This window comes from Perca fluviatilis, chromosome 11 (genome assembly GCF_010015445.1).
Source record: "Perca fluviatilis chromosome 11, GENO_Pfluv_1.0, whole genome shotgun sequence".
Taxonomy (NCBI): Eukaryota; Metazoa; Chordata; class Actinopteri; order Perciformes; family Percidae; genus Perca; species Perca fluviatilis.
Genome location: NC_053122.1, coordinates 1897343 through 1907030, shown reverse-complemented (window position 1 = coordinate 1907030; position 9688 = coordinate 1897343). Strand labels below are relative to the sequence as shown.

The following is a 9688-nucleotide window of genomic DNA, read 5'->3' as shown; positions in this document are numbered from 1 at the left end:
TCTCTGCTATAGTTCAGTAACAGCTCAGCTCCTCCCTGAGCCTCTCTGTCTCCTCATAGCTCTGGAATTTCACTTCTGTCAGTTACACTTCTAAGGTAAAGTTATTCTGGACTACATCATATTGAAGTTTGTCAGTGTGTGACTCCCTCTGGTGGATGTTGTGGAGTATTGTGTTGTCTTTGCTCCAAAGGTTTTTGTACAGAGTTTTGGTGTTTCCTGTCACTGTGGGCTGCAGAGCACAGTAGTACACCGCAGAGTCAGACAGCTGAAGCTTTTGGATCTTCAGAGGAACTGATGTCTTGTTGATTGCAGCATCAACTCTCTCTTGCTCTTTAGAATTATCAGTTTTTACAGAGAAACGTTGCAACAGCATCTTTGGGTAATCCTTTTCTTTTTGTATGTACCAGTACAAAGTGGGATTTGAGATACTGGTCTCAAATGTACAGCCAATAGTAACTGTCTCTCCTTCAGTAGTAATGACATCTCCTGTTGGCTGGTTCACTCTGTCTTCTGCTTTACACTCTGGGAAGAACAGAACATGCAAAGATAAAGAGGAATCAAAGAAGATTATTTAAAGCAGAAAAGTAGGTTTGAAGAGTAAATAATCTGTATTTTCCATTACTGCTTTTTCATGTCAGAGAAAACCATATAACATGTTATTTAGAATGTACGAGATACCAACAGAAATTTTCTTATGTTGCTTTTGTGTGCATTAAAACACTATTTGCACCTTACCAAAGAAAAGAGCAGCAAGAATAATCCACAGCCAATGTTCCATCTCTACAACAAGGTATAAATCAACAGGAGAAACTAGCTGATGTTCAACATTCAGTCTGAGAATTGTTCTCTTCACAGCAGCACTTATTATTGACTGAATGGTTGAACACAGTGCAGAAGTAGTGCACCTCCTACTTGATAATGTCGCCCTCTAGTGGAGGTAAAAACGCCAGTACAGCAGTGTGGGGAAAAAAGTCTTCCAGCAGCTTGTCAGTGTGTCAGCTTTTGTTTTTGTACAGAGACTGTGGGTTTGCTGTCACTGTGGGCCTCACAGCACAGTAGTGCAGAGCAGAGTCTGTTACTGCAGCAGAGGAGATCTGAAGATCCATTTTGGTTTCATCCTTACTTACGGAAAGAGACATTCCAGAGTTTGTATTTTGCATTATTTCTCCTGATTTCAGATGAGAGATGAGGAACTCTGGTGGCTTTCCTGAATATTGTCGATACCAAAAGAAATAATCAGCAGAACCTTTGGAGTATCTGTAGGACAGAGTAACAGAGCTGCCTTCTAAACTGTTCTCTTCTTTCTCTACTGGAGTTAGTTCTTCACAGCTGATACCTGAAGGAAGAAATAACTGTTATTTATTGTTGTACAATGCTCAAATGATTCACATGCAGATATTATTGAAATATAACTTTTTCATGCTATATAATCTAACATACCTGTGAGAATGGAGAGAAACAGCAGAGAAAACAAACAATGCTGCAGTGACAGCATGTTGAATAAAGGTAATGTTGATGGTTTGTGTTTTGATCTCTGTTGAATATAGAAGTTTCTCTCTCTTCTATAGTTCAGTAACAGCTCAGCTCCTCCCTGAGCCTCTCTGTCTCCTCGTAGCTCTGTATTTTTATTTCTCTGTTACTCTTCTAAGTTTAAGGGATTCTAGACTACTTCATATTGAAGTTTAACAGTGTGTGACTCCCTCCGGTGGATGTTGTGGAGTATAGTGTTGTCTTTGCTCCAAAGTATTTGTACAGAGTTTTGGTTTTTCCTGTCAGTGTGGGCTGCAGAGCACAGTAGTACACAGCAGAGTCAGACAGCTGAAGCTTCTGGATCTTCAGACGAACTGATGTCATGTTGATTGTAGCATAAAATCTTTCTTTCTGGAACTCTGGAGCATTATCTTTTGTGCTTCAGCATATACTTTGGGAAATCACTGACTTCTTGTTTGTACCAGAACAAAGTTGGATATGTGGCACTGGTCTCAAATATAAAGTCAAGAGTAACTGTCTCTCCTTCAGTAGTAATGACCTCTCCTGTTGGCTGGGTCACACTGTCTTCTCCTTTACACTCTGGGGAAGAAGAGAACATTCAGAGGAAGAGATGAGTCAATAAATATGATTTATTAAAGGAGAACAGTCAGTAGTTTAAATAGTTACCTAGCCAGAGAGTCCGAATCAGGATGTTAGTCAGCCGGTGTTTCATGTCTGCAGTGAGAGGGGAGGAGAGAGAGGAAGAGCATTGATACTCTGATGGATCTGGGCCTTCATACCATTGGTTCTTCCTCTTCATCATCTGTTGAAGATTTGTCATCGTCTTGAAGTTTACAGTTTTTTACGATCACTATGACACTTTTTTCAATACTTTTAACAACTTTCCTAAACTCTTAACACAGTTAGCACAACATCCGTCTGTGTAGGCTATACAATTAACACATTTCTTGTTGCTTTGACACAAAATGCATTCAGTTAACACAAATTTAAAATGCTTGAACTTCTTTTACACACAAGCTCCACCAAAACCAAAACAATGGATTTTTACTGCAAAATTTACAAATGCTTTTACAGCTGTATGTCAGAACAGATAACATCATGTTCTAAACCTAACTTATAGGCTAAAGTCAAAGTGAACAGCTGATCATATTGTAAATTGAAACACAAATATATCCCGTGCATTTTATACATGCATTTATTGAGAAACAGCTGATTGAAGTTATAGATCAATCACGGCGGATTCCCTTCTACGAAAACACACTCAGGTGTTGAGGTTCTTTCAATCGCATGATCATATGGTAGTACAGTAAAAGAGGACCTATTTGAACAATATACTGTAGATGAACACAGAAAATAAGAAAAATGCCTTCACAAGGGAGAGGAAGAGGAGTACCAGGACAATTCTGCCTCTGTCTCCTTTTTTTCATAAACCGTACATTCTATAAAGCTACTCTGAGATGGGTCAATAATTTATTTATTGAATCTCTGCAGCAAAAGAAATAAATTGGTTAGTGGGTAGACCAGGCGCACATATACTTGGAGGTTTGTGCCTCGACGCAGAGGTCCAGAGTTCAAATCTGACTTGTGACGATTTCCTGCATGTCTTCCCCCCCCTCTCTCTCCCCCTGCAATTTGTCCTGTCAAATAAAGGCAGAAAAGCCCCAACAAATAATCTTCAAAAAAATGTACTAAACCCAAAGGAAACAAAAATGTAGAGAGGCTTCAACAGAAACTACAGTGCAATATGATCAATACAATCACTTGTGGCTGTTGTATAAGGGCAGACCTGACTGACACGTATAAAATAATGCAGTTTCTGTAATTCCATGGGATGTTAGTGTTTTGTATGACATTGTGCTATGATTGACTAAATGTTCCTGTTGGGAGAGAACATGTGTTAGTGTTGTGGAAGAAGTATTTGATTTTGAGACATGATTGCATTGTTTTGGTAGACATAGTGTATTGTGTGAATTATTGTATTTTGAAAATCAGTTTTGGAGTTAAGTTTACAATGTGTGATTTTGAGCATGAAATTAACTGTTTTGCCAATCGTGTGTTGTAGGTGTGTTGGTGCGTTAAGAGTTTAGGAAAGTTGTTAAAAGTGTTGAAAAAATTGTCATAGCGATTGTGAAAAAACAGTGTGTGACTTCCTCTGGTGGATGTTGTGGAGTATTTTGTTGTCTTTGCTCAACACATTCTCACACCAAACTCGTAAAAAATAAGGACGTTTGGTCAGGAGCCTTTCTCGTTCTTATTGACGCTAAAAGTCTCCTTTCTTCTAGTAAACTATTGTTACCTGTAAAAAATATGAATGTGTTGATAAAACCAAAAATAGTTAATTTAAGTGAATTAGGATTGCAATACTTGTTACATCCTGAACATCCAAAACAGGAGAAGAAGACTGAGATGCTTCAGACTGCGCATGCGTTTAGTTTTGAATTCCTGACCGGACCTGGACCGGACCAACATGCCTGACCCTCCTTCGGTTAATTTTGGTAATTCTGTCAGAAAAGTTGCAGTTGGTGTTGGGTGTCTGATATGGAAAAGGTAGGAGGACATTTTCTTTCACTCGAACCTGTTTTGTAATATTTTCTTGAGCATTGTACTTTGTGTTTGTGATGCAAACTGCTGTAAAAGCAGGTGGGTCTTCGACATGTTTGCTATTGAAACTTAGCTAGCTAGCTAACGTTAGCTGTATGACCCAGGTCAGTTAGCTGTTTATCCATGTAGGGTGCCGCTTAGCTATATCTAACGTGTGTAGTGTTTCTAAACTTGAATTTAGTGCTGGTGGCCCAATGTAATTAGCTCAGGTTAGCCGTTAGCTCCGGTCAGCTCGAGTGAGGAAGAGGGTGAATAACCAGATAAATGACGTTTGGGGTCGCATCCACAGTGGTGTGGCTGCGGCGCTTTCGCGGTTTATTAGAACAGATATTTCTGCAGGCCACAACACCACAAGCAACATGCTGCTACTAATGTTAGCCTCTGAGCCTGAAGTGAATGTTGTGGCTGTGTCATGCTCACTGCACGATAAACTTTCTGCATTTAGCTAATACAATAGAAACAATAGAAAAAAATTTGTGGACCTGACGTACGGTTAGCTGCAACACTGCATATCACTCATCTTTAGTTTCAAAGCAGTTGGGCAGGACCCATCCACTTATTTGTGGTGAATTTGAAAGTTTATGTTGCACATGTATTTAGAGTATAAAATATATACCACTCCCCCTACTGGTTGTCTTATTATAACTACAGCTCGCGCTACCTTCCACTCCCCCCACTGGTTGTCTCATTGGAACTACAGCTCGCGCTACCCTCCACTTCGGTGCCCCTACTGGTTGTCTCATTGGAACTACAGCTGCAGCTAAAAGTTGCATAGTGCTGCTTTAAGAACCATGTAAAATGTGCCACAATAATTGATCTGTTAACATCTTTATATGTTTATTTGTCTCTTTTAGTAATCATTATGTTGCAAAATTTCAGATCCTGAAAAATTGCTTCGTTGATGAGTTGTGCTCCTGTCTGGATAAGACCTACTCAAAAAAAGGTAAGATCGTAACTAGCTACCTAGTTACTGCAAATCGGCTTTTGCATATTTTTAGGAACATTTATTAGATGACAGCTTCATTATCTTGTTCTGAATAGATTTTTTTTATTTTAAGGTATAAAGCTCTCTTAAATGCAAGTAATGCATTTCAGTAGTTGATGGCTTCTGTAAATCTGTTGAATTTCAGGTCCTGGCTGGGATAGCCTTTGTCAACTCCCTACGTATTGATGTATTATAGCTGGACTGCGGAGCTTTCATGTGTTACGTTATGGCAGAAAATAGAAAAACCTTTTTATGAGGTAGTACTAAAATAATGAATGTTGACTGTTTTAGTATAGGTACCATTAATATAATTTGTGTTTGTGGACATGTTTTCAGATGGAGGCAGACTTTGTCTTACTACTACTACTCCCCGTCTCTCAAAGTTCCTTACACAACTTGACCAACGCACTGAGCAGCTCATGAAAGTGTTGAACAAAGGAGGCTCTGCAGGGAGGAAAATCAGGATCATTATGGCCCCAATGACACAGGTATGTTTTGCTGTTGGTAGAAAATATTATGGAATTATAAGTTGATGTTGACTAGTTAATCTGACTGACTAGATAGTATCTGTGAATGCACCCTTAAGAGTAGGCTATGAAGTTAGGTTTTGATAGTTGCCTCTTCTGCTTCTTTCAAATTATTTTTTATTTGCAGCCACCTCTGAATATAAACACAGATCAATCAATGTAGCTGTGTTTAGGGATCAAATGTATTGATATTTGGAATGAAAAACAGAAGTTTGCTTCTCAACATACAGCACTGATCACTCAAACAATTGAGGCCGGTTTATCTATTAGTGAGTGTTGTGAAAATTGCGTAGGTAAAACATTTTCTAATATAATTGTTTTCTCCTTGCTCTTTCTTCTCTGTAAAGGAAGCCGAGGGGGCTTGAGAAGTCACCTTTGGTATCTACAGCATCGATGTTAAGGGAGGTGATAGCGCCACTCCTCCAGCCGATGTTGGAATTGTGATTCAGGGTGTTGAAGTTCTGCACGACTTGGGAGACTTTGCCTCTGCATGTGCCCTCAGTTATCCTAACAGACTGAAAGCCTTCTTTGAAGTACTTCAAAAGTTCTGCCTTCAAAAGGATGCTTGCAGACTCTCAACCAAGGTACAGCTGCTCATTAACTAACTGTACAAATGAGACAATCACTGATTTGGATGCTGAATGTTCCATAGAACAGGAGAAATATTTTGGGCCGAAACTGAAAAAAATGATCTGTTTGAAAATAGAGCAGAGAATATACACTTGAGGAAAACAACCAATTTCTTTGCAAACTTTTGAAAAACTTAACCATCTTAACCATCGTTAAAGAAATCCTACTTTAACAGAGAGTAGATGTTTGTTAAAGTGTTAACATCTAAAATAAAGTTTTCAGTGGCAAGGCTGTTAGATGGAGAGACTATTATTTTGTAAACAAATTTGAAAACTGTAAAAAGTATTATTTATTAAACCATAAAAAGTGAGTTATTTATTAAAGTGTGAATTATTTATATATTTACTGTCAATCAATCGACTAATATTTGCATCTGTAATTCCATGTGTTACAAATGTGTACATGCATTGAAATGTTACTTTATTGTATACAATGTTACTTTAGTTTATAGAATGGCACCAAAATGTTACTGAATCACTGCTGTGTTGATGAATAAAGGAAATATGAAAACTATGTTAGGTGTACCAAATTCATTTGTGTGGAACCTGTTGACAAACTTTAATTATGTCAAAGTAAATAGTAAAACTTATATTAGATGAAAACTTAAAGTTATCATTAACTGAACTTGAATTGATTATTTAATGACTACAAATGAGATATATGCTGAATTGACAAATGTAAAATATGTAGCCTGTACATATATTATTTAGGTTAATATAACATAATTGACTTAATTTGGTTAAGCTTAAATATGTCTTGTTGATCAGAAGTAAAACATTTTAATTAGCTGAATTTACAATCATTGTGTTACTGTAACTGTTAGTTAAATTAAATGACCTTAATATTTTTGCTTTTAACTAACCGAATAAAACTACGTGGAACTGGTTGCCTTAATAAATTTAATTAAAGTCAATGATTGAATTTTTTCAGTGTATGTGTATAAATATGATTCATGTTTAACAGCAGGAACAGGAATCGACTATGTTGTTTTGAAGATTAAGGTGGAAATTGGGATCAGAGATGTAAGTTTCAGAGTATTTTGTAGTGTGTTCCAATCATGTACTGCTGCAAAGCGGAAGGCATTGCGTCCAAAGGTAGTAGAAGTAGAGGGGGTACTAAACTTTATAAAATTACTTGATCTTGTGTGATAGGTGTTATGAGCAACATGAAAAAGAGATGACAAATAGAGAGGTGTCTTGCCCAGGATTGTCTTGTATATGAAGCAAAACCAATGATGAAGCCGCCGTGTGTGAAGGGAGGGCCAGCCCACCAGTTTATACAAATCACAGTGATGAGTATGAAAAGGAGCATTAGTGGCAAAACGGATGGCTGAATGATAGTGTATCAAGTTTTTTTTTTTTTTAGAGCTGTGTTCGGAGCTATTCTGTAAATAGTATCGCCATAGTCCAAAATTGGCAATACTGTCATCTTAACAAGAATGCATTTGGTAGCATGAGTAAAAGAAGCTTTATTGCGGAAAAGAAAGGCTAGTCTAGCTTTGACTTTAGTTTGAAGGTTCTTGATATGTTTAATAAATGACAAAGATACATCCAACCAGATACGTAGGTATTTATATGTTTCGACATACTCTATAGCCATACCGTTCACGCAGGTGATTGTCAATGGAGTCTCAGTAACAGGTTTTCAGCTGAAAATTATACATTTTTTCTTACTAGTGTTAATACAGAGGTGAAGATTGTCAAAGAACTGTTCTATCAAGGTGAAGCTTAGTTTAAGATTAGAAGCTGCAGAGGTAAGACCAGAACCAACTTTAGAAAATAATAAAACCATGTTGTTCTTTGTATCTTACCAAAGAAAAGAGCAGCAAGAATAATCCACAGCCAATGTTCCATCTCTGCAACAAGGTTTGAATAAAGGTAATGTTGATGGTTTGTGCATTGAACTCTGTTGAATATAGAAGTTCCTCTCTCTTCTATAGTTCAGTAACCGCTCAGCTCCTCCCTGAGTCTCTCCGTCTCCTCGTAGCTCTGGATTTTCACTTCTCCTTGTTACTCTTTTTACAAGCAAATCTACATCATGAAAGAGTTTAACAGTATATGACTCCCTCTGGTGGACGTTCTGGAGTATTGTGTTGTCTTTGCTCCAAAGGTTTTTGTACAGAGTTTTGGTGTTTCCTGTCACTGTGGGCTTCACAGCACAGTAGTACACAGCAGAGTCAGACAACTGAAGCTTCTTGATCTTCAGAGGAACTGATGTCTGGTTGATTGTAGCATCAAATCTTTCTATGTGGAACTCTGGAGCATTATCTTTTGTGTTTGAGTAACGCTTCAGCATGTACTTTGGGAAATCATTTTCTTCTTGTTTGTACCAGAACAAATAGGGATATGTGTCACTGGTCTCAAATGTACAGTCAAGAGTAACCGTTTCTCCTTCAGTAGTAATAACATATCTTGTTGGCTGGATCACTCTGTCTTCTCCTTTACAATCTGGGGTAGAAGAAAAACAGCAGAAGAAGAGCTAAATAAATAAAGATGATAGATTAAAGGAGAACAATCAGTAGTTTAAATAGTTACCTAGCCAGAGAGTCAGAATCAGGATGTTAGTCAGCCAGTGTTTCATGTCTGCAGTGAGAGGGGAGGAGAGAGAGGAAGAGCATTGATACTCTGATGGATCTGGGCCTTCACATCATTGGTCCTTCCTCTTCATCATCTGTCGGTTCCAGTCGCTACTCCTTTGGCAGACCACGCTACCCCTGTCTAGTTTTAGACTTTTTATATTTTTTGATTTTTTTGTCGCTATTTTTAGACTTTGCGATGGACGTCAAAAGTGCTGGTTGTTGCCGTTTTGCACATACCTCTTGCAGTCTTTGGTAAATTGAGGGTGTTATGCCTTGAGAGTTTGTTACTCGTCTGCTGAATTGAAAGGGATTGGAGCTGGCATGGAACAATGGCGGGTGGGTGGCTCAGTGGCTATCTTGGCAGATTTCCAAGAGTTACCGAAAGAGATAACAAGACACAGGAGAGGTAAATCTGTCGGAGTTTTAAAGAGACTTAAATCATGAAGATGTCGGCCCTAAATTCTGTCTATGATCATGGGCAATGTGCAGGATTGAGAACAAAATGGATGAACTGAGAGCCAATGCCCTGTTCCTCCACGAATATAGATCAATAACTTTGATGGTCTCCTCCACGAATATAGATCAATAACTTTGATGGTCTTTACTGAAACTTGGCTGACACACTGATGAACTGGTGATGAATTTAAAGTTTTTCACAGTTAGATAACGTTAATTAACTCCTTGTTTTTCTGGCTAACATTTACACAGTCAGATACAGACTTTACAGTGTTACTCCTCTTATATGTAACTGTGGACATGTATGTAATGAGCTACTAAGATTACTTTTACACTAAGCTAGCTGTTAAGCTTACCTAGGTTTTTTTATTTAACCTTTATTTGTCCAGGTAAGTCGATTGAGAACAACTTCTCATTTGC

At 38.0% G+C, this 9688-nt stretch overlaps 1 protein-coding gene across 1 annotated transcript; it reads right to left on the bottom strand.

Moving 5' to 3' along the window:
- Positions 1-232: 232 nt before the first annotated feature.
- LOC120568501 lies at positions 233-8976 on the bottom strand (the record flags this gene model as incomplete). Its single annotated transcript, XM_039816059.1, has 6 exons — positions 8769-8976; positions 8395-8681; positions 2158-2293; positions 1940-2070; positions 736-871; positions 233-522 (listed from the first exon to the last, which is right to left on the bottom strand). Coding segments are annotated over exons 1-6 (1026 nt in total), but the record flags the coding sequence as incomplete, so codon positions are not given.
- Positions 8977-9688: the final 712 nt, after the last annotated feature.